This window comes from Solea senegalensis, linkage group LG19, assembly GCF_019176455.1.
Source record: "Solea senegalensis isolate Sse05_10M linkage group LG19, IFAPA_SoseM_1, whole genome shotgun sequence".
NCBI lineage: Eukaryota > Metazoa > Chordata > Actinopteri > Pleuronectiformes > Soleidae > Solea > Solea senegalensis.
Window position 1 is genome coordinate 4,548,464 of NC_058038.1, and position 25,766 is coordinate 4,574,229.

General features: G+C 42.6%; 1 protein-coding gene across 1 annotated transcript in view; it reads left to right on the plus strand.

The window, feature by feature from the left end:
- Positions 1 to 25,555, plus strand: part of grin2ca (glutamate receptor, ionotropic, N-methyl D-aspartate 2Ca) — a 56,258-nt gene extending 30,703 nt beyond the window's left edge. The window contains exons 4-13 of the mRNA XM_044049958.1: positions 1,947 to 2,061; positions 6,455 to 6,666; positions 13,395 to 13,563; positions 15,135 to 15,288; positions 15,652 to 15,777; positions 17,057 to 17,286; positions 19,699 to 19,859; positions 19,975 to 20,162; positions 21,397 to 21,629; positions 23,229 to 25,555. Of these exons, the coding sequence (XP_043905893.1) occupies positions 1,947 to 2,061; positions 6,455 to 6,666; positions 13,395 to 13,563; positions 15,135 to 15,288; positions 15,652 to 15,777; positions 17,057 to 17,286; positions 19,699 to 19,859; positions 19,975 to 20,162; positions 21,397 to 21,629; positions 23,229 to 24,836 (3,196 nt within the window). The 3' untranslated portion in view covers positions 24,837 to 25,555. The remainder of the gene's footprint in view (positions 1 to 1,946; positions 2,062 to 6,454; positions 6,667 to 13,394; positions 13,564 to 15,134; positions 15,289 to 15,651; positions 15,778 to 17,056; positions 17,287 to 19,698; positions 19,860 to 19,974; positions 20,163 to 21,396; positions 21,630 to 23,228) is intronic.
- The last annotated feature ends 211 nt before the right edge of the window (positions 25,556 to 25,766 follow it).

A 25,766-nucleotide genomic window follows, 5' to 3' on the forward strand; every position in this document is an offset into this window, starting at 1 on the left:
TCCAGAGAATCTCCAGAATTGAGTCCAGGTGCTGAGTTTCCACAGATGACCTGTTCTGTTGCAGAGGACGGTCTCATTTTCTTAGATTCTTAGAACATTGCTTAAGACACACGGAAGTTGGCTCCTTTTTCCGGGGGGGGGTCACACGGAGAACTAACTCCTCCGTGATAATTCATGGTATCATATCATCTGTGAGACCTGTGGCAAAAAATAGGTCAACAGTTGTTTATTTATTCATGACTTCCCATCTGTTCAGTGTTGGGGATTTTATGGCGACTGTCATTCTCTCCAATTGCGTCGTCCCGTTCATACTGTATATCACACACACGGACAGTGACGGCGGCGGCTTCTTTTCCTTTAAATCATGCATTGAGCAGTAGTCTGACACCATATGTGCCACGAGGCAAGAAGCAAATCCTCTTCATTGTTGCTGTGAGTAACACATTTTAATGAAAGCGGGACGAGCCGGAGAAAAAAAACGACTCTGACGTCAGCTTTCGACTCGCATAAGCCAAGGTCGTTCAAGGAGACTGTGAGAGTGTGTGTAAATGTGTCGTAATCAGTGGTCAACGAGGGGACACGAGCGTCGTCAGACACGCCTCCTCCTCCTCCTCCTGCTCCTGTGAGATGAAACATCGCCCTCTCCCTCTGATGTCAGAAGCCGTTTTTCTTTCAGAGTCCGCAAGAGCTGCAGGGGACACAACTTCCCCTTTTGTAAAAACCAAACTAACAATGAAAAAGTGAAGATGGTAAATATGATGTAAGGCTGTGATACTGTACAAAGCCTTTCCTTTCAGACGCTCTAAAACCCAACGGGCACGATTTGAGTGGCCGCGGCTCCCGTCGCATTAACGCGAAGGTCGACGGCACGTAACAAAGCACTCTGTATTAGCTTTGTGCTCGCTCGTCAGCCAGATCAAACATGAACGGCCCCCTTGGCTCTCTGATTTGTCCTCACATGATTGGATATGATTTTGCCAACAAGTCAGCTCACCTGCTAATGGGATAATCACAGATTTTCCAGATTAAAATGGGCTTTTCACGCAGACCGGGCTGAAGGCTTTTCTTCTCCCCGCGGGCTTTCAACACCTCTGCTGGAGTGACGGTGAGGTGAGAGAGCAGAGCCGCGGGCCTAATATGGAATCAAAGGAGGCAGATGAATGTTTCCTCCATGTTGCAGTGGCTGCGGTGGAAAGTGAACAACCAGACACATAATCCCATCAATTTTAAATGTTTTTTTTTTTTTTATGAGCCTGGGGGCAAAACATGTGCTCTTCTGACAGGTGAGGTAATTGTTGCAGTTGAGCATCCGTGTCTGACCAAAACAAAATCTCTCATGACAGTAGATGCCATAAGCTATCATGCCTATTCTAACCAGTCAAGGATTAAAACATGACATGTGACATAATGTACGCATCAAGTCCAGGGGGAGGAAGACTACAGCTGTGGAGCTCTCATTACAGAAATGCTCGAACAATATGAACCCTGATCTTTCTTTCTGTCTAAACTCTTATTAGCCAGAGTCTATTTCCTGCCAGTGCAGAACGACTCGTTATATTGTCTATCACACACATGACATGACAAGACAATCATCTCCACTGAAGTTAGTCTCACATTCACTTATTCTGTTTTGCCAGCCAAGGGTAAAAGTAAAGGCTCAATATGTCATATTTGAACAACGTGTCAAACCAAAGGCCAGTAACTTATCACGCCTACTCTACCAAGGTCACCAATGAAAACAGACGTGTGACATAATGTTTGGATCAAGTTATTTACAAGTCAAGTCGGGGGAGGACTGTCTATGAGTCAAGTTGGAGTCATTGCATGAGATCTCGATAATATATATATTTTAGATATCGCTCTTTGCCTGATGCCTTTTTAGCCAAAGAACAACTGCTTTCAGGAAATGTCACCGATCGTCTCGCGCTCTGTTTGTTTCTCTGCAGGCACATGTTGAACGTAACCTGGGAACACAACGACTTCTCCTTCAACAGTAACGGATACCTGGTGAATCCAGCCATGATCATCATCACTCTGGACAGAGAGAAACAGTGGGACAAGGTGAGCTTCACAGTGTGTGTGTGTGTGTGGAGAATGCATTGTGTGACTGAACTTGAACACCTTAGATCGCCTTCCGTCTTCACTCTGATGCTCAGCGTGAACTTCGCCGGGTTGTCTTGACGACGTCTAGATGCCATGACACGATTTACACAGGTAATATAAGTCCAGCCACAGACGTTCTCATCCCAATTTAACCACCGGAACGAATGGAAATACAGTTGAAAAACAGAAATGCAGGAAACTCCTAAAGCCCATAGTCCAATCAATCAGGAAAACCACGAAGAAGAGTTTATTTCGAGGCTTTTAAAAATGTCAGAAAGCATCAAAGAGTGTCTCTACAAGATGGTGCGGAATTATATCCATCCGTATGACGCCATGTTTGTCAATGCCTGCAACTTGGTACTTGGCACTGCCCTCTAGAGGACATATCGCATAAACATCCATACCAATACAAAAGACCAAGGTATTAAGGGTAGTGACGGAGAGTATAAATGGGCTTTAATGGTGCTTTTCCATGCACTACGTTGGCTCAACTCGACTTGTCTCGGTTTGGCATCAGTCAGGCAGTCTGTTTTCACGTTTTAGTATCAGCTCGGCACGCTTGGAACCTAGCCAGAGCAGGTACTAAAAAACCACCGGGTACAAGACACTAAGCGAAAAAAAGTGATCCGATTCAAGCCGAGCCAAGTGCTAGAACTGTATCGTGGAAAAGTGACCTTAGACTCTGATATAGAAAGGTGGAGGCAAGGCTTTGTCAGCAGGGAGGAGTGTTATCTAAATGGACAGCATTGGTGAGAGATTGGCCGTAACTGAAATGTGACTGATAGACTGTGATCAGCTCAGGCGTACGACTACCTGCTTCAGTTTCCTCACATCTTTAAAGGCAAAATGTATGACGTTGAACCTTTTAAAAAACAGTCAGAACTGCGGACAGAACTGTGGATTCCACTGAACTGCTTAATGACACACACACACACACACACACACACACAGCTGCCTCTCACGGCCCTGCCCTCCATCTCTTCTGAAAACATTAAGAGTAAAGCGCCCGCTCACACACACACTTTCGTCAGGGTACTTTGCTGCGGTGTGACGCCTCATTGACTTGTTTGGAGATTGAAACATTAATTTAAGCACAGGGGGCGCGATGCGATACGGACGCCATCACTTCCTCCCCCCGTTGGCTGAATGGAAGGTGTTTTTAGTTAAACATCACACTCGGAGTAAACAGCCCACAGCCATTCCAAAGCTAATTATGTCATACTGATGTCTCGGGGGGGCTTCTACCTATTAATTTCCGATATGTTATCAAGATTCGGAGCTAATGAGAAGCTGTGACCACGCGAGAGGTAAACAAACAATTTGAGACGTTTAAGAGAAGCCATTTTGACCGCGACTCAAACTGAATTCATGTTTTTCGAGTTTTTCCAAATGGGGTTTTGTTTATGTTCAAGTTTTTGCTCTCAATCAAAACCAGACTCATTTTTCAGCATCCTGACCTTTATATAAACCTCTCTGATGGATGAAAATGTGTTTTTCAACAATGCTGTGCTCCATTCAAAAGAAATTGCGAAGGAGTCTTTACCTCTTCTGTGTGTAACTTTCTGTTGCCCCCGGCATCTTTTCTCTCTGAGCTGAAAATCAATCCTACCTTTTCTGAATGCCTCTCTCCGCAGCCTTGTTATTGAACACATTGCACGGCGGCCGGTCCGCGACATTCATACATCACCTCTGTATTATACCAGCCTCAGTCTCGACACTGTATAAAGCGATAGCTCACATTCCACTTTTTATTTATTAAAGTTAAATCACACAGTCCTCTTCTCGCACACACAGCTGCTGCAATTTGCTTCTACCCAGGAGTCGTTGTTCTGCCGCCTCGCCCACTTCTCCCCGTTTTACAAGTCAAGGTAACTCGGGGATGATGGAGGGAGACCGTGACAGTAGAGAGAGCGGAGACAGAAAGTAACAGTCCTGGAGGAGGAGGAGGAAGGAAAATGTTCCTGTCACGACTGTTATCTGGCACGGTGATATACGGCACTGAAAAGCCACCGTTCTGTGGCCGGCGCGGACCCTGAAATTTCAATCCCGTCGGCTGAAAATAAGAGTTTGTCCATGGGGGGACGGAAATTATTTTCTAATTTCACTTTTGCGTTGTCTATCGGAGGGCAGTTAACTTTCTCCTGACAATCAGAGATTAGTGACATCACTCTTCAATGTGCATTGATAAAAACTCCACAGTTAATTAATTAATTCCACACAGTTAATTATTTCCACAAATTTGGCTGCAGGTGTGTTTACTTGCAGATTCCCAGATCGCTGCCAACAATGATGCGGCATGACAAGAAATCCATCTTTTAACCCCAGAGTAAATGCCAATTAAACATCGTCCAACTGGTCAAAAGCCAATGACCCTGAGTTTTAACTAAAAACCCCGAAAACTGTCAAATGTGGCTATTTTGACGCTTCTGGACCAAAAATGTCAACACGTCCTCACTTTGGGAAAACTTTTTTAATACTTTCCACCACAACAGAAGCACAAGAGGCAGCCGCAGCTAACAGTAATGTTACTCTTCAGCTCTAGGGTTGAAAAATGTAGTAGAAGTCATTTTCATTCTGCCAATAACGAAACAGCGTAATAAGAAATCCATGTGTTTCACGTGGAAACTGTCAAATGTGGCCATTTTAAAGCTACTAGGTCAAAAATTCACGTCAACACGTTTTCACTTTGGTAAGGAAAACTTAGAGCCAGTCACACCTACCAGTAATGTTACTTAAATTAATGAATAAACAACTTTTATCTTTATATCAGTAGTTGGGTCAGTAGTTGAGGCTGCCATTTAGGACCACCACGTTTTAAAAAAGTATTAAGTAGTTTTTATGTTAATTGAGGGTTAACAAACATTCTCCAACACACTTAATTGCAAGGATGCTGCACAGAGTTGGAAAGTAATGAATTACATTTACTCGCGTTACTGTAATTGATTAGGGTTTTTGTGTACTTATTCATTTTTAATTTGTAATTTTACTTAAGTATGGGTTTTTTGGAAGTACTGTACTTCCCTAGGTTTTAAATCATTTTTGTTAAATAAATAAATAAATAAATAAATAGGTAAATAAGTAACTTTTACTCTGAGTACATTTTAAACAAGGTACTTTTACTTGTACTTAAGTGAAATTTGATCAAAATAGTGGTACTTTTACTTTAGTAGAATATTTCTGTACACTTCACCATTTAATGTTAATCATTTTTGACACACTGAACCTTTAACATAACAGCAATAATAAAAATAATAAAAATAATAATAATAATAATAATAATGATGAGTATTTTTTTTTTAACTGTCACTTTGGGAATAACAACTGCTGAATGTTTCTTTTTGTGGATAACTGCACCAGTAATATCATTTCAGGATTTGTTAGTTTATTACTTTGCAAATTCCTATTAAAAAAGTCATTTCACTAATCACTCGCCGTTAGAAGCAGTTTGCTAATAAAGAACATTTGTCTAATCAGCACGTGCTGACAAAATGTAGTCACAGATAAGAAGTTACAACAAGGTCAGACTGGGTCTGATTACTCTGCGCTAACATAAAAATGATCAACCCGCAAAATCTGCATGAAATTCATTTACTGAGTTACGGCGGCCAGCGCGGCATTTAATAGCCTCGACTGATTCAGCACTGTGTGAACGATCAGTGGAATGTGTCATTGTTTTGTTTTAATTGGCCCGATCGGTCCTCGCTGACCTCCGCTCATACATCTCACAGCTGTGATTTAAACAGTTTGCGGTCGGGGGAAAAAAGCTAAACGTGGCGCTAAACAGGTCGTGGCGTCTTCAAATAAGTGAGCTTGAAACGTTTCATTCCAGATCTTGATTAGGTGTTCATCATGCTTGAATGCTCATTTCCCCCCACAACATCCAATTAAAATCAGTGATATAGCAGAGGGTGGAATTGCTTTTGTTGCATTAGATGTATAATTGCACTCTCTACGTCCCCAGTGACCCAAAAATCAATTTCCCTTAAACTGTCTCCAAACTAAAACTCTCTTCACTGCCGCCACGTTCAGACGCACAAATCACAGAAGTGTGATAACAGTAAAACAAACAGAGAAGTGGGGATAAAAATGGAGGATATAAAAGATATGGGTATGCCTTTGTTTCTTTAGTGAAATATGAGAAAACGGTTTCAGTATTTATTTATCTATGTCTGTTTCTGTGGCAGAGTTAAGAAGGTTTTATGTACCCTCGGTGGTAAATCTATGTAACCCTGACAAAATAAAAGATTTTCCCTGCATCTTGTTAATTGTTTTTACATCAGAAACACCATCTGGAGCCTGTTGCAGAGATTTTCCCCTATGGCTCATGTAGTATTCACTCTAACTCTTTCAGGTGGGGACCTACGAGATGGGGATCCTGCAGATGAGGTATCCCGTGTGGCCACGTTTCGGCTCGTACCTGGAGCCAGTGTCGGATTACAGGCATCTGACCGTGGCCACGCTGGAGGAGCGGCCTTTCGTCATTGTGGAGTCAGTGGACCCTTCGACCGGTACATGTGTCAGCAACACCGTACCCTGCCGGCGACAGTCCAACAAAACAGAGGCGTAAGTAGTGCTCTCGCTCAACAACACGTTGGTTCATGGCATTTTAGCTGAAATGAATCCAAGCAAGTCGTGGGGGCAGCAGCTTGAGCAGAGAAGGTTCTGATTTTTAATTATAGACTGTGTATAAAACTGATTTAAACAAGCTCCCATTTTGAAGCCATTGCCATTAGATCGCTGCCATGATAGGTTATTCACAGACCTCACCTGCTCTAAATGGGACCATCATTTACAAAATCAACATCATGCTCTATTTACGAAGACCTGTTAAGACCATTGAAAATGGAACATGTTCACTGACATTACAAATCAAGTGGGAAAAAGGCTAATTTTGCCAATGACTTTCACTCAAAAGTAGCACAGCTGCCCCCTGTTGGTTAACTGCTACTTCCATCCTACTTCCTTGGCTTCTCTTTTCAAACCAGAAGACAATATTTATTTTGGGTTCAGGTCCCTGTCAGGTTGACAATTTCCTGGCATGTCACTCCCTCGTATTTCCCCATCTGTCTTTGATATTTTAGCAAAGACAGCAAAGTAATCAATCGTTAGCTTATAGTTAGCTTGCATTAGCCACAAGGGGTAATTTGGCATTACGTTAAGTGCACCTTGAACTTCCAAGTAACCCCTGATTAAAAATCTGGCAAACCCAATACAGCACTTCTTGTGAGGAAGGGAAAAAACACTGTGACAAAGACCTCATCACTGATTGCAGTCACCGTGGAGCTGACAGTAATCGAGTTGTTAAATACTGTTATTGAACCATCAAACCGGGTTCTACTGATGAGAGAAGAGACAAGACAAGAACTGCTACTGTTGCTAAATTGATGGCGTCGCATGGTGTTGCCGTAATCATGGAGTGGACTGTGTCAAAATAAGAACAATGGCACCATGTAGAACATACCTTGTGCAGACTTTTGAGTAACTCAAGGTTTTTCATTTATTTGGACACTTCCTCCCAATGTCTTTTAATCAACTTCACTCTCTGTTTTATTTTGTATTCATGCTTGCGTCTTGTTCCAGTTAGTCCCACTTCTTGTTAGTCTATTGTCATCACCTGTGTTGTATTAGTTACACCTGATTGTCATTATCATTTAATCTCAGAATATACTCTCCTCTCACCTGTCACTCCCCCACCAGATTGTTCTTGTTTTTGTTTATCTGTTCCCTGCAAGCTTTCCAGCCACGTTCCCTTGTGTTTCATCGCTTCATTAAATTTGGATTCCTGAATTGTCCACATTTGCAATGTTACATACAGATACAACACAGATTTTTGGCTGTCTCATAGTCAGGAGTTGAATCATTTGAGTCATTTATAGGATATTGATTGGTCAGGTACTACTGGTTTCTTTGGTTGACACTTTTTCCCTTATCTTAATTTTATAATCATATTTTTAGTAACACTTGAGTGAGGGTGAAATGGAGTGATTGGTGCAGCATCAGCGTTAATGCAGTCATTGTACCAGACGGGGCTGGTGAAGAGGGAGCTGAGCCGCGAGGCAAAGCTGTCTATTTAATGGTTGACCTGCTTTCTACCTTTCACGGCAGAGCAGTAGCCTCAGGTCATACTCTTTTAATGACGCGTGTTTTACCCAAAAACTGTCTCAGTTCTTCACCTGTAATGTGTCAGCAGCAGACACGAACAGTCGTAAGAAAGTAAAAGTTTGCCTCGTGGTCATAGCTCTTAGGAGTCCTGTAGGGACAGCGGTGCCAGATGGACACTGGAGCGCATGAGTCACGCTGTCCTGCCTCGTGGCGTTCAACGTTGTGTCGTCCTCTGTTTTCATCAACTATCTCAGGTTCCATTACAGTTAAGTTGTGTTGACACGGAAAGCAACCTGAATCTTTCATGTGATGAGAATGATACAAGAAGTTCAAGCCCGTCAACGTGCCGAACTTCCAGGCACTTTGTGAGAGTTCACTTCTGAAACCTTTTGTGCATGCTTTTTTTTTATCATTTTCAACCATACACAACTGTGGCTATAGTGGTTTCTCCAGTGTGCGACAAGATAGACACATAGGCCGTGCTTCCACCGAGATGAACGGTTCAGTTTGGTACAGTATGGTGCAGGTTTCTTTGCGTTTCCATTAGGAATAGAACCAGCCCCAACCATTCCATTTTGGCACCCTTCCCTTGGGGTACATGGGTAAAATGGTGCGGTATGGTCAGGGTGGAGCTAGACCGGCAATTCCTTGAAATAAGTGCAAATATTCCATGGAAGTCAAGGCAAACGCCCGCTGTCTGTTCTCATACAAAGTTTGACGTCTTGTTGAGACAAACAGCCACAAAGTGGGCAGGGAAAAGAAGAGCTGCTGGATGTCCTCCATTGTCGTCCATTGCGTTGTCGTCATCGGGCACAGCCCACACCCTGCCTACCAAGTAAAGGTACTGTTTCCAGTCGAAATACAAGCCTGAAGCAGGGCTTTTGCATTCCAAAATGAACCGTACCATGATGGAAACACAGCAACAGTGAGTCACATGGAGCTGAGGCTCAATCAGCATTGTGAGAACTCAAGGGTAAAAGATAATAAGGCAATTTGAGATTGTCTTCAGTCTTTCTGCTTTCCCCCCATCAGTATTCTCGAATCATCTCAAGCTAAGTGTGTGTGGATCATCACGTCAAGGAAACTGTCTTTATACCACTTTACAGTCCCACGTGCACTCTCACATGTTAACACGCTCAGCCTAATTGATTTTGTATCCAACTTGAGGGTGTCATTAGGTGGGAGATTAAGAGGCTCTTCCCGTGCCATTAGCTCAGGCATGGCTTCTTATCACTCAATGAGGTGAGATACTCATTAGGCTGCTTGGCCAGAGTGCAATATCCCCAGGATCAACCTGTGACCCGATCAGGAAAATATATGTGCTGCATGGTAGGGCATCAATTAGATGGGGTGATTAGGCCATGTCATCAATCCTCAACACCTGCATGCTGATATTGGTGTTCATTAGTGGGGGAGAGCGGCGCGGGCCATTATCCATTACTGACAATGGTGTTAACGAGATGAAGAGGACAGAAGATGACAATCGCGCCCCTTCAGCGTTATGGAGAGCTGCAGAGCTTTACCACTCATGCCGACCAAATCGTCCCGGCCAGGATTAGAAGTGCATGGTTGCCTTCGTTGGACAAAATGGAACGCTTTCAGCTGGTTGAAACTACGGTCAGGAGAAGGAGAAACGGTAGATCAGGTGTAGATCAGTCAAAATGAACATAGTTTTCATGGCACTACAGAATGTGCAATTCCAGCAATTGAATGAGATCATGGCATATTATTACCGTGCCACAAACTGACATTTGCTAATATTTAATAGTTATGCACATGTAGTTTTAATATACTCTGGTAAATATAAGAAAAATAAACACGGTTTTAAACACTTTGGCTACAATTTGTTTTGTTGGCTGAATAAGATGCCAAATCTGTCTTAGGCAGCATCACCATCCTTATCCAAATCTCATCCACAATGACAGCCCTCAACATGGGCAACATCTCAGACCCACATCAGTGCTTCCTTAATGGGAAATCATTGGTTGGTGCAGGTTTCCCCATTTCCATCCCTCAAAGCATTGGCCATAAGTTCAGTTTACCCAGCACACCATCTGTGCTAGTCGCTCATTTTGTCCTCAGAGAGATCTGACAAACAGCTAACAGCTACCTGGCTCACACTTGACTTATGAAGCCCGAAGCCGTTCACTCAAGTTTTTCCCGGACATTTAGTCGGACATTTTCCCCAGTGAGATCAGACAAATCTAAAGCTCACAGACCCACGTACGCCTTTGAACTGCAGCTAGCTGAGCTGAATAGCTCAGAAGGTGAAGTATTGAGTATTGACCTGGGATGATATCACCATATATTGTCCACATATCCTGGGGGTTCAACCATAATCGCAGCAGTGCATGATTCACCAGTGGGCCGGTGAGCCAACGCACATTTTTGGGCCGGCCCGGAGCTTGAAAAAAAAAAAAGAAGTACATTTTTTATAAATAATTTTTATCGCAACAGGCAAGAACAGATGCACTCATGTCATACGTGTTGTATGGTGTTTGTCTGACTCTATTTAAGAGTCTTTCATTTTTTTCTTTTAGGTTTCTTTGCAGTGTAGGCAGTTATTGTCAAACCACATCTTCTCTGTATGCAGTGATGTGGTTTGGCATACTACATTTCAACTGATACCAGTATCTTGAAGTCTGTCCAGGTACCCAACAATATATTTTTTTTCATTTTGCAACAACAAAAACATAGTTTTTGCCCAGTCTGTGTGCTGTTTTTTGCTCCACTCACAAAGACAGTTGATTTAATGTGTTTGACACACACTGAGGCTTTTATACCAACAAAGTTCCCAATGGACAAATTGTGCTAATGGTGCCAATCCCAGCTGACATAGGGTGAAAGTCGGGGACACACCCTGCAAAGGCAGCAGTGCTAGCATCATTTGACCACTACACCAACTATGACCCGACACAACTGCATAATTATTAACTTCATGATTTAACGGTGCTAAATTTCGACTGTTTTATGTGGGTTTTTTTTTCACTTTAAGAGCAGATTGATCTTTGCAGAATGCATCACTGTGCAAACATTTTCTTTCTTTCTCCATGCACTGCCTGGATGCTGGGTGTAGAATTTAAAATTTGGGCCATACACATGAGATTGATTAGATTTTTGGGCTATTGTCTTCATTAGGGGGCTTGGCCTAGTTTCATATACAGGTCTCTTTTGCCTGGGGCTGCCAAAGTCCCTTGAAACATGTCTGCACAGACAGCCATTCACGGTGGTGTGAACACACTCTGAAATAGCTGTCTGGCACTGTCTGCCACCATCCACAGAATGGCCTTGAAATATTTTGTCAAACAATGTCCACACTTTGAATATACAGAGCCGTCTAATACACACATGCAACACAGTAACAAAGCAGTCCTTTTAATTCAGTTTAATGCCATTTCAGGGCTGATTCTTGAGCTCTGGCAGCTGGTGTGACTGGGGATGTTGGGAGCACTATGTTTACCCACAGTTTGCTGTGGCCGCCTCGTTTTCATTGGTTTCTATTCACTGTGGCATCGAGTTTGCCTGCTCGCCACTTCGCCTGCTCGACTCATTGCCTCCTGGTTCTGATGTTTGGGCGCAGAACTCATTAGGCTGAAGGCCCGAGGGAGGGTCGTGGGCTGACATGTCATTAGTGGTCATTGCATCACATCCATGGCTCAGTGAATTTGCTGTCGCATCACCTCACACTGCCCACCTTGTGCACTTTATTGAGGTTTGATTTTTGGTTTAAGCGAAAGCAAATAAAAACTGCTGTGTCATCGTAAACGCAGGCTATGTTCAGACCTGGTATTATCCAAAATCCAATCACGATCAGATAAGTCTAAAACCTTCCTGCCAAGCTTGACATGAACAGGATCCCCATTCTGATATACTGTATCTAAAGCAAAATATCAACTTTTTCAGTATGGAAATCTAATCTCAAACCTTCATTGGAAGCCCATTTGAAACCTGATCTTGCATGAGTCAGTAGATATCAACGCTTAAACCCCTAAACTGCCCACTAAATGATTGAGGCATTGGATGAGGTGTTGGATGTTTAGGGTTTAAAATCAGGTTTGCTTTAATAGGCGACTTTCCAAGCTGAATTAACAAATGAGACGAGCTGTGTTTTTGAAAACGTGCCCAGAAAACAAGCTAAAGCTGTATGGGCACGGCCGACAGCTGAGTTGGAAGACGCGAATGCGAGTAACAGCATCACCATATCCTAATTTCTCACTTTTTGATTATGTAAGAATCAGCAGTGTTTTGAAACTTCTCAGTTTGCTCGTGTCATGTTGATGTTTTTCTAAATACTCTATTTGTGTTCTTCAAGAAGCATATTTAAACACTTGTAGCGTTTGCCAATTTGCCACGATGTTGTCCAAAACAGTTTCATTCCTGTCTGCCACTGTTTGTTTGTGATTCATTTATGTCAGATTTGTTTCCTGCCACCCAGCTGTCCGTCCATCTGTCGGGGCTGTGACACAAATGCACAGCCAGTGGAGTATAGCTCCAGCTCTTCCAACTGCACTCTTTTTCTGTTGTGTGGTCGTACGAGCTACTGACACATGGTCAGTGCTCCAGCTTTAGCCTTGTAGCATAAGTTGCATCTGATATAGACCTTCTGATATCTTCAGAATATTGATCTCAATATTGATATTGAGGAGCTGCTGGTCTACTGCTGCCTCTGTTGGTTAATTTGTGTCACTGAGGTACATCTGAATGAAGGAGTTCAAACACAGAAGTCACAAAATTACACATTTAAGCTTACTTTTGGAGATAGCAATGGACAGAAGTGCTGCGTAAAATCATACATTTTCGCTATGGAATTGGGTGTGGGAGAGTGACCAGTTTCTGATTGAAAAAGACAGTATTATGTTGAGATACAGATGATAGTGAATATAAAATGTCATACAAATAACACACCTCAAATAACATAATAAGCTTGATGTGTTTCACATCAAGCCATTTTCTTTTATTTCATCAGCTGCCCATCTGTGTAGTTTGGATATATTAAAAGATTTTCCCTTCGATTGATATCATATAATGAGGGTTTAATAGCATCATCTATAACAATGTCAACCGAGCAGTCAGGGCAGCAACAGAAACCTATAATTTAAAAAAAGGGGCAGTTCTTAAAGAGACAAAGCAGGAATGACACTGAATGTCCTTTGTTTTTCTTTCTCTTCTTTTGTCTGTCTGTCTTCCAGTATTGTGGGTCACACAGAGCCGTACACTAAACTGTGCTGTAAGGGCTTCTGCATTGACATTTTGAAGAAGCTGTCCCGCAACATTAAGTTCTCCTACGACCTCTACCTGGTCACCAACGGCAAGCACGGGAAACTGGTTCGCGGCATATGGAATGGGATGATCGGAGAGGTAAGAACATGTGCATGCCGGCGGTCACACCTCACTCCACCACAGTGACATTGTCAAGGTCATGGAATAGTCACTCAGTGGAACACTCACTGCCGAGATGCAACACATACAGCACACTCACTATTTATAGGGAGAGGAAATGCAAAGTGCAGCCAGGTGTGCTAAGACATTCCTGTAATCAGTGGACTAACGTCTAAAATACAAGCGAACGATGAGAAAACAACTGTTTTTAGCCACTTAATTGAACGTTTACCTGGTAAAATCTACACCAGCTTACAGTAAAGTATAATATCTTAAGAATATGTTCATTCCACTGCCCTTTTCATCTGGAAAGGGTTTCAACTGGGAGTCGCTAAGCCACTCACTCTCCCACACCAAATTCCATAGAAAAAATCTGTGATTTAAAATTACAGTGCTCGGGAGTTGTTGTTGCACTGCTACTTCTGTCCGTAAACCTCACATGTTTCATTTGGTGATTTAGGAGGTTGAAATTCTTAGTTTGAGTTTACTTTTGGAGCACAAACCTAACAAATGTGGCAGCGGTAAACCAGCAACTCCTGTGTCCCCCACAAGCTAAAAACACTGATTTTCTTTATGGACTTTGGTGCAGGAAAGTGACAAGTTGACAAACTTCAGTTTACAGCCAAAAAACGTCGTCTAATGTTGAGCTTATGCAGTTGAACCTTTAAGTGGATAAAACTTGTTTTTCTTTGTGTCCACCACTGGCAGCCATGTTTTCAGTGAAAGACAAGCATTGTCAGCAAAAACACTGAACTATCCATCTATTGCAAATTAAATGCTAACAGTGTGCGGCGACAACAGATAAACAAGTGAGACCACTTGTTTGTTTGTTCTTCGTAAATAAATAATTAAAACAAAAGCAGCACTGAAGTTAAGATTAATGAGTACATGAAAGAGGACCAAAAAGGGGAGGAGTCGATGTCCAGGTGAATAATGTCCACAGTCATATTTTCTCTGCTAGCATTAGATGAAGTGTCTGGACGACAGCAGCATGATAAAGGGTTTGTGTAGTAAGACTGAAACTTGTGTTATTGTAATGGTCCTGTGTGATATTTAGAGCTGATGTTACGCACAACAAGATTTTAAGATTTTACGAGTTTAACCTTTAACAATTAGTTCCACTTTTTGTCATCTTTTAGTAATGGGCCTTATCTTTACAGCAGCCAATAAAGATAAGGCTAAATATTCTATTCAGGTAGGAAATAAGCCAGACATTTTAATTCTGATAATTTTGTCCATCTGCAAGTCACTGCTCCGTCATCGCCGACCCAGAACATAAAGTTCAAACAAATATGACCCTCCAACTTTGAGGGTTAACAGATGCAGTGACGCTTGTTTTGGAAGAATAACATGTCACTTTAATTCTGTTTTATTACTTCTGGTTACTAAAACTGATTGTAAATAGTTTTAGAGATTGAAGCTTAATTTAAAAACTAAACTAAAAAATGTAAATTTTCTGTGTATTTTCATAGTCTAATGTATGTCATACTAAAGGTCATCACAAGACGTCTGTCCAGCGTCATTTTCACCTCCCCTTCCTCCCGCCTCAGGTGTTCTACAAGCGGGCAGACATGGCGATTGGCTCACTGACCATCAACGAAGAGCGTTCGGAAATTATTGACTTCTCTGTGCCATTTGTGGAGACGGGTATCAGTGTGATGGTGGCCAGAAGTAACGGGACAGTCTCACCATCTGCCTTCTTAGGTGAGAAAACCCTTGAAAACACTTGAATTTAATAAGAACATGTGGCACTATACCATCATTTCTTGTTATATTTTCAGTTGTGTTTAATTCATTTTAAACAAATTTAATCAATCAAATACATCATTTTACTGTACTGTTATTTTATGTTCATATTCAGACACATACCATTTTATTTTTGAGTAATTTTTTGATCAGCAGAGAAGTTAATAAACTTATGGTTTAAATGGTAAATATTTCAGACATTAAATGAAATCTGCATTCCAGATTTTTGACTTGTTGGCAATAATTTATCTTCTATCAAGTATATAAATTGCCTCACTCACTTGCCTGACTCCGCCTCCTCTGTGTCCTCTGTCCCCGCAGAACCGTACAGTCCAGCCGTTTGGGTGATGATGTTCGTCATGTGTCTGACCGTCGTTGCCATCACAGTTTTCGTCTTTGAATACTGCAGTCCGGTCGGGTACAACCGCAGCCTGGTCAGTGCCAAAGGTAAGCCTTGACTCCTTTTCTCAGTCTGTCCTCGATCCTTCCCCAAACACCACAGAAGAACTGTCCAATGACAAAAACAACAGCATTTTGTTGGTTCGTTTTTTAATCCTAAAGTAAACCAGCAGACCCCATGTCCCTGTGAGCTACAGTTGCTAATTTTTTCAATGGACTTTGGTGTGGGAGAGTGAAACTTAAATTCCTTCTTGGAAAACAGTGAGATAAAATATTCATTATATTCTAAACAAATCATATTCCATGTTCCAAAAAACTCCACTATCACTTTAATGCTTGGATTTTTTTTGATTTTTTCTAATACTAACATCCCTGAAAACCCATTGAGAGGTGCGATGAACACTTAACCCGGGGGCCTTTAGAGAACACATGGAATCTAAGTGGCCACATATTGGATCAATGCCTGGAAAATTGAGAAAGTACAGTTTCATCTTGATCTATAACATAGCTCATCACGAGTGAAGTGAGGGCCAAAGCTACACCCGTGACTCACATTCTGTTCTCTGATAGAGGTTTCTGTTCTCACTGCATGGCAAGGAAACCAAGTCAGATGAGAATTTTCTTTTACTTGGACTTGTGCCTGTTGGACCCATTGGACACCATGCTGTTTTGATGAAGACCTGAGATGACATTAATTTAAGTTTTGTCATAGAGACCACTGGCCACAAATCTAAACTGAAATATAAGGTAAACATGACAAACGTGACAAACCACTTTCGCTGTGTACATGGCTAAGGAGGATTAATCAGCAGAAGCTACATTCACGTTTCCTAACCAAACAGATCTCTGGCTCTTGCATGAAAAATGGCCGACTGCCAAAGACTACACCGTTTCCCATTCCTTATCTTAACTGTGGCAACCGGCCATAGTCCAAAGCGTCACTCCACAATTTCACACTGATCCAAAAACTGTACTTTTCTCCAAGAGTGTCGATAATAGGCAACTGGACTGTTTGTGTTTAGGTGAATAAGTTTTCACCTTTCATCCAAGAGGCTCCTCTAGTTCTGGATGAGAGGTGAAGCATCTTCAACCAAAACCCAAGCAGGTCTTCCTGCTTATATCTCTACTGTTGAAGAGACACATATGATAGAAACAAAGGAAGATCTGAGAATTAAGTGTTTAACTCTACTGTTTCATTGTCACATCTTTTACGCTTAGTTATATTAGTTATACTCACTGTACTGAGATGATGAAGTGTATTTCCTCCAGCATTGTCCAACATGCACAGACCAATTATCTGTCCACTTTAAACTTTCATCCTTGTCAGATCCCGGAGGTCCCACCTTCACCATTGGGAAGTCAGTGTGGCTGCTATGGGGGATCGTATTCAACAACTCGGTGCCCATCGAGAATCCAAAAGGCACCACCAGTAAGATCATGGTCCTGGTGTGGGCCTTCTTCGCTGTCATCTTCTTGGCTTCATACACAGCTAACCTGGCCGCTTTCATGATCCAGGAGCAATACATCGACACCGTGTCTGGACTGAGCGACAAAAAGGTACTGACTGACCTGATTGTGTTAGGAAAAACACAATATCGTGGACTGTTTTGGGTGTGTTACTAGTAGGTATTACCTGCACCTAGGAGGTTATATCTTTAAAATGTAGGTTATGACCCATGGAGGACATGATGAGGTTTTGGTGGTGATCTGGATACAGATCCCCACTTGACGGCACCAAAACTGTGGGAAAGCGAGCAGCCTTGGCAGAGTCTGCAATCTCTGAGTGCTCTCTCTCCTTAATTATGTTTTTGTTGTTTTTTTTCCATCCTGAACACGGAGGCAGTTCACAAAGCTGCAAAAGAGTAGAATAACAAATCAAACACACATTTCTGGATTCTCCGCATGTCGCTAACAACATCGGCATGCATTGTTGGCCGATACCGCAACAGCTTTAAACCCTGTCTACGTTATCATGGCTCTGTTTGAGAGATTTATGCAATACATGTAGCTGACTGTGTATGCATGTGTAACATGCATGTTAAGAGAAAGCTAGCATTCGCTTTAGCACAATACAGTCAGAGCATCGAGTAGCTCAAAGAGAGAAGTCAGTTTGGCTAAAACACAGTGAAAACTGACAAGATAACATTAAGAGACATGTTTTCTTTAAACACTACACTAGCTACATGGCTAGTTAGCCACAGCAACAACCATACAATAATATGGGTTTGCAATACAACATTTTTTTCCATAACCAGACCTGGTCTTTCAACTTCCACAAACATTCACTGACACAAAGATGGACCAATAATGTGTTACCCTAAATCACAAGGACTTTCCTGATAGGCCAAGTGTCTGTTCTAACCAGCACCGAATTACATACCATAAACCCTCTACCAGTGTAGCAACAGCATAGCAATGACAGGACAATAAGCAAGCAACAGCAATGACAAAGTGGTGACAGTGAATTATCAAACTCTATGTGGACGACTGTGTTGGATTTTCTGGGCAGACATTGATTATAAACCCAGGTGTTATCTGCATATTTGGCTGGCCTGAGGAAGTGCTCAATACGAGTATCGACGCGGAAATCCACGTTAAACCATCAGCACAGGAAATCATTTGTAGACTTTTTGCTTGGCAAGTGACTGAAAGGAGGCATTTGAGGAAAGGACCAAACTTCCCCCCACTGCTCATTATGATTCTAGCAAAGTCATTTACAACAGTCGTCTCATTACACATTAACACAGAGACAGAGCCATTTCAACAGCAAATCCATAGATTATTGAACAGCATCCTGCTTAGAGTGAACTGCTGTTTGTCCAGCTGTGCTGGAGTCCTCAGGTTAAGTAAATGCAAATGAGAAACAAGACAAAAGTGACCTTGTATCAGAGAAGAGAGAGTGATGGACACGAGCACAGCTAGTCTGAGGACATTGTGCTCTGTTTGGACTTTGCTTCACTGTCATCAGCTTTTCACTCTATTTTTAAATATTTGAACTCGAACAACTGAAATGAACCAAGGTAATTCTTGCATCTCATCAATTTTGTTATTGCACAGTATGTTCCTAGTACCCCTGTGCAAGGTGACTAATCCCCATTGCTCATTTGTTAATTGGACACACTAAATTGACCCAAGCCACAGGGAGGCCACATCTAGTGTACACCTTGTACCGGTCCCAAGCCCGAATAAATGGGAGGGTTGAACCAGGAAGGGCATCCGGCGTGAAAATCTCTGCCAATTCAAATATGCGTCTCATCCACTGTGGTGAACCCTAGAGAAGAATAAAATTACTTTTTAGTGTTGTTCCTTTGTAGTTCTTAGACTTCCAAAAGTGCCTCTTCTATGGATTCTTTCTGTGAACCAAAATTACAGTTTCTTTTTTATCTCTATCGTGGACAGGGGGCGATGTATGCAGTTCAGATGATAAAAAAATTCTCAGGGACAAGCTTTCAATTTCAGCGCTTCACATGCAAACTTGACCTTGACCAACTGCTCAAGGTCTGATAACCTTGGGCTCCTTTATTAACATACCGTGAGCATATCTGCCGAAGGTTAATGATGAATTTGTCAATTATATTTCCACCCCGTTCCCCACAGATCTTTTGAGAGCGCACAGCACTGCCAAAAGCAAAACGATAAAATTCATTTCTGACTGCAGACAAGAAAGGGATGAAGGGAACGCGGAACCCCTGCGGACACAGAGTTCACTCGTGATTGTCAGGTCTTTGAATTGTAGAGTTAGGCGTGCAAATGAATAGAGCAAGAGGCCAGTGGGACACTTAGCATGAAAGCACCTGGGAGTTGAGCAGAAATCACAAAAAGGAAACACACTGGTGAATGTTACTGTATCAGCAGCTCGGAGCTAGACAACTTTATAGTGTTTTTGGTGCTGATAATAAATAAAAAAATGTTCTATCCAGTCAATATCACTGATCACTGTGTCTTCATCAATACTGCCTCTCTCGACAGTTCCAAAAGCCACAGGAGCAGTACCCGCCGTTCCGCTTTGGTACCGTCCCAAATGGCAGTACAGAGCGCAACATAAGGAGTAACTACCCCGAGATGCACTCCCACATGGTCAAATACAACCAGAAGGGAGTCGAGGATGCCCTTAACAGCCTCAAAACAGGGTCGGTGTCTGTCTGCCAACAATTTTGCATTTACATACACAGTAGTGAAAATGCAAAGCCGAGCCAAATGGTTCTAAGAAAGTAAAAAGCCCTTTTTCTTACTCCACTGCTCTAGGAAACTGGATGCCTTTATCTACGATGCTGCGGTGTTGAATTACATGGCTGGCAAGGATGAAGGCTGCAAGCTGGTGACCATTGGCAGCGGCAAGGTGTTTGCTACCACTGGTTACGGCATCGCCCTGCAGAAGGATTCCCGCTGGAAACGCCCCATCGACCTGGCTCTGCTCCAGTTCCTGGCTGATGGTGAATTCTTGAACATAGATGTGCACACAGAATGTCAGAGAGTGTTACCGTTAAGTCTATAGCTACTGTATTTGCATTTTTTTTTTTTAGAGAATGGATATGAGGATATATTTGATCAAAATACCAACAAAAAAAAAAACATTTATAAAGAAAACAAAAAACATTACGGGGAAAGTGGTTTGAAAATGTTGGTCGAAACTTGAAAAAGTGAGTAAAATGTATGAAAACTCATCAAAGACTGGAAAAGTGCTGCAAGAGCTAAACATAAAATTATTTATCTTGGCAGAAAAAAAGATAATCACACCCAAAATTTAATTGGATCGTCCATGGGTCATGGACCCACCAATTCACAAAATATTAATGGAAATCAGTTCAATTGTTCTTTTCTTCTTGTGTAATCCTGCTTACAGTCAATCAGACAAGCCACAACACAACACAATCTTCTTGGTGGAGATAATTAAGAAAGTGTTTTGTAATTACCCGAGGCTAGTTTTATTACCTGAGACGTACAATGAATTAGCAGATTACAAATTGGTATCATCAGATCCCTGAGATACTCGAAGGTTTGTGAGACAATTGCAAAACAAATCCTGTTATGTTCTCTTTTTACTCTTTGACTTTCTGCTTGTGAGTTGTCATATTCAATATTATTAAAACTAAGTTATTAACCTTTGAGCTGTTTACTGCCAAAGTTAGCATACAACAGCTCAATTTCAAGTGTGAGTACGATACACCTAATCAGCTTTGAATGTGCAAAAAGTAATTATTTTTACAGGCCTAAAAAATAAAATAGGTTATTTAAGACAAGGACAGCATATATCAATGAACATTTAAAGTGTAAATACACTAGATTATTGCCAAACGCTAATTTTCATCTTTTGTCCCTTGGACAGGTTAATTTTGTTCCAGGTTTAAGATGCTCGAAAGAAAAATATAGCTTTCCAAAGGTACTATTCTCCTCTAGTGCCTGCTCTGGTTGACCTGTTTGAGTTCTTTGTAGGGTTAGGGTTACACTTGGTGTTTTGCTAAATCACAATGAGTTCATAAAACATTCAGGTGTCAATGAGTCAAGGAAGTTCTCCAATAAACATGGTCAACAGCCTAATTTTAATAGCTGGTCCTCACATTGAGAAGCACAAGCAGGAGTCTGACACCACATCACTGATATATGATACGTAATACTTGTTTCCCCAATACCTTTATTAGCCTGCAATTATCTGCTCCTCCCTCTCAGGAGACACACAGAAGCTTCAGACCGTCTGGCTCACGGGAATCTGCCGCAACGAGAAGAAGGAGGTGATGAGCAGTAAGCTGGACATCGACAACATGGCAGGGGTCTTCTACATGCTCCTTGTGGCCATGGGCCTGAGCCTGCTGGTTTTCGCGTGGGAACACCTGCTCTACTGGAAACTGCGCCACTCAGTCCGCCAGTCGGAGAGTGTGGATTTCCTCCTAGCCATCAGCAGAGTAAGTGATCCTCAGATTTGTAAAACAGAAGCTCCGCAGACCATGCTTTATTTTACTGTCATAACGGATAAGGGCATCTTCACCGGTCGGCACCGAAATATCAAAAGTTATGTTAATGTCATTCCAAAATTTGCCAGAACTTTCCAATTACCATTTTGTCCATTATGTTTTATTTTGTACTGCATTGTTTACTGTCCAGGACAAGCACAGCTTCCATCCATTTACGTTCTACCGCTTTATCCTTCACGTCCCTGCGGGGACGCTGGTGCCAATCCCAGCTCACATGGGGTGAATGGCGGGGGGTCACACCCTGGACAGGTCGCCAGTCCATCACAGGGCCAACATAGAGACAAACAACCATTCAATTTAGGGTGTCCAATTTGCCTAATGTTTTCGGAAGCGTAAATATGACACCACATTAGGAGTTTACGATTTCCCCCTTGATTAAGCTTGATTATATATAAATCAAGTACTTCTGGCATCTGAAGGGAACACTTGTTTTAATTTTCTCTAGACACTGTGAGAATTTACTTTAGGAAGTTGTTATTCACATTTGGAAGAAACTGTAATCTTAATCTTTTGTCATTTGTTTTATGTCATGTCGTATTTTTTTTTGCACCAAAGTTTAGAGAGCAGTGTGAATAAAAGTAGAGATAAGTAGCGGCAATCAATGAGCACTATCTGCTGCATCTGTGTTGATAAAATCCTAACAACAGTTAGTGTAAACTGCCATATGTTACTATTTGTGCTATGAACTGTAATGAAGTGCGGCAACGCTGGCAGAACAACTCGTGGGACTCACTTTTTTTAAGCACCGTCTGTGGCTGAGAACTCACAATGTAAGGATTAGGATTCCTTTTGTGTAGCGCCCATTGAGATGTGTTTATTCCATAAACATGTTCAAATTAAAGTAATCTGAATGCCACACGAGCGACAAAAACACTTTTCCTGCAGATGGACGTGACAGAAAATGTAATGGTTGCACAGTCTCCTGTCTCCCTCTGAGGTAAGGCAGTTGAGTGTAACAATAACTGCTCGGGGACAGCTTTATTAAAAAACAGAGTAAGAAAATGACTTTAAAGCAATAAAAAATGACTTTATGGATACTATACTGAGGTATTATGATGGTGATGATGAATTTGAATTTAAATTGCCCCATTAAAACCCTTCATCTGTTTGTCAACGGTACTCAAAGGTCAGATTAGGTATTCCAAAGCAATACACAATTTAAAAGTAAAATAAAGGCCGGTGAGATAAAAAAAAATAAAAAATGGAGAAACCCTGCATGACCCGCAACTTATTTATATGCTCACTGCATTTTTGTAAGATCAAGCCAATGTGTAAACAACATTTCAGACACACACAAAACTCCCAGAAACAACAATCAATCTTTTCTCTTCAAAGACAGGTACTTTCCTCGATTGATAAGTCTTTGTTTGCTTTGCACACATATTGAATGTTTGCAGTGTGCATATGCATTTTACTAACACCGTACTAATGTGATAAGTATGAAGTATGGCATCCCTGTCCAATGTTCAACAGTAAAAGGGAGGGCGCACTTATTTTATAGTAAAATCACCTTTTTGTCTCTCTCTGCAGGGGATCTACAGCTGCTTCAATGGTGTGGAGAAAACAGACCACAATGGGAGCATACCGAGTCCAGACGTCACCACCAACTACACACAAGCCAATATGCTGAAGATGCTAAAGACAGCCAAGGACATGGTGTCCTCTGCCAGAGTGGAGAACTCTCTAGACAATGCCACTAAAACAATAGAGAACTGGAGCAGGCGGGGAGCCGACAATGTGCGCACTGGCCTACCACCCAGAGTGACGGCCGCAGACATGACTCATGGCCGCGTTCCCTACATCTCCAGCATCACTGACAACCATTCGCCATACCCGCAGCGGGCCCTCACACCCACATTTCCGATTCATTATAGTGACGCCTCCACCCAGCCACTCCTCGAGAAGCCCCGCATCGTGACCAGGCCCACCCCACTCCGCTACACCCTGCCGGCCCGCAGCAGTCAGCACGTCTTAGAAAGGACTCTGCCCATCTCCAGCCTCAGCAGCCCTCACATCGCCATGAGGGACCCTTCTCCCTCTGGTACACCAAACCCCCACCACAGTAGCAGGCTGTATGTGGAGAACCCGGCCCGGCACCCCACATCGCCCTTTGTTCCCTACAGGGACTTTCAGGTGCCCGATATTTATGTGGAGCACAAAGGGCCACTGAGGAGGAAGTTTAGTTACCCCCCTGACTGCGTGAGCCGGAGGAGGAGGTCCCATACCTACGTGTTTGATGCTGCAGACCCCAGAGTGAGAGGTGACTATGATGAACCTCGGTCCTGCCTTGCCGAGTTGAGGGCCAATCACCTCCTGAGTAACCACACTCCCGATGCTGCTCCCATATCCTGCACTGCAAGGCACTACCCAGGCAGCAGCACCAGCTGCAACTCTTGTATGAAGTCATATCTGGAGCCCGAAACAGATGACATACCGCTGCTGGGGAAGGACAAACTCAACCGCCGCGCCTCGTTTCTCAGAGCCACATGGGGAAATGACAGAATCCATCAGGTGGACGAAACAAAGCCAACCACATCCACATCTCCCTCCACCCGCGTAGACATGCCTGACCTGTTTCCACGCGTGGTCGTGACCAACCCAAAACCCCAAAAGCTATACGGAAGTCTGGGGCACAACCTGTCCTGCTACTCGTTGGCTGCTGAGCCTGCGTACTTGGACCCAGCCCACATGGGCTCCTACCCCTACAAGCAAAAGCTCAAGTACTCCGACTCCACCCGGCTGCCCTCATACAGGGAAGCCATCCTACAGAACGCTGCCGCCCTGCGCCGCTCCTCCTCCACAGTGGTGCACAGACATTATTCCACCTACCTGAACTCATACACAGACTTGCCAGTTTACGTAGGACCGTCCCAAATGTACAATGGTTCCAAGAACGTGTGCCACCTGTTTCCTTGTGCGAGCCACTGTCCAGATAATACAGGGATGCTGCCTCGCATGAGCGACAGGCAAGTGATTTACCATAACAATATGTATGGGGCTTACGATGGCACAGGAAGGAGACAGGACCCAGGCCCCGGAGGCAGAGAGCGGAGGCAGGTGTTGGTGGCTCGCAGAGTTAACAGTCCCTATGTGCCAAAGCCCTGGGGCAGGGTGTCCAGCCTGGAGTCTGAGGTCTGAGCCACCAGTCTCTCCCTGGATCTCTCTCACTGAGCCCCTCTGAGGAGCGGGTAAACCTGGGGGCTCTTCCCTCTGCCTCTGTTCAAAGCAAAAATCGAACTCTACACCAACAGTGTATTTGAGAGTGCTGACTCTCAATTATGAGTGCAATAATATCATAGGCAGCAAAATGTAAAGGTAAGGACACAGACATGCAAATTAATGGTGGGACTTTGTAAGCCAAACCTATTATACTTATATAAAAAAAAAGAAGGAAAAAGCAGTGTTGGAAAGTATATATTATGTAAGAATTTAATCTATCGATTGTTATTTAGAGGATTTTTAAATGCTGTGTTGCTATGTGAAAGAATTCTGGGAGACAATATACTGTAGCCTCTCAATCTCAATACAATTTGAGACGTTTCTTTTCTTCCTCCCCGCACCCAGACTTTCATTTCTAATCATTTCAATATTTAATTTGAGAAGTAAATTATTAAGGTAATTTTGTCGTCAAACCACTGACATAATCTTCTGTGAATTTTCTTGCTCCGTGACCTTGGGTGCAAAGTTTCTTCTGGGATTTTCTGAAACTGCTCCACGTCATTCATGTAATTTGACTGGGATTTAAAAAAGAGAAAAAAAAAGGGTATAGAAAAATAATAATTGTCACGTGTATTTCCATTGTCACACAACTCTTTAATAATAAAGAACAAGGTCATCTCAAGGACCTTTTGGAATCATCTGTCATTTCAGTCTCTATATAAAATGCTATCTAATGTGTGCACTTTCTATGGTGATTTGTCAAACGCGGCTTTACTTTTCCCCTTCATTTGTGCGTGTGTACCCCCGAAAGTCTTGATTGATTGAACTTGAACTAATGTTGTGTTTACACCATGGTACAGTTTGGTTTGGTACAGTACAACTTTACTTGGCGGGCGGGGCTGTGGGGCT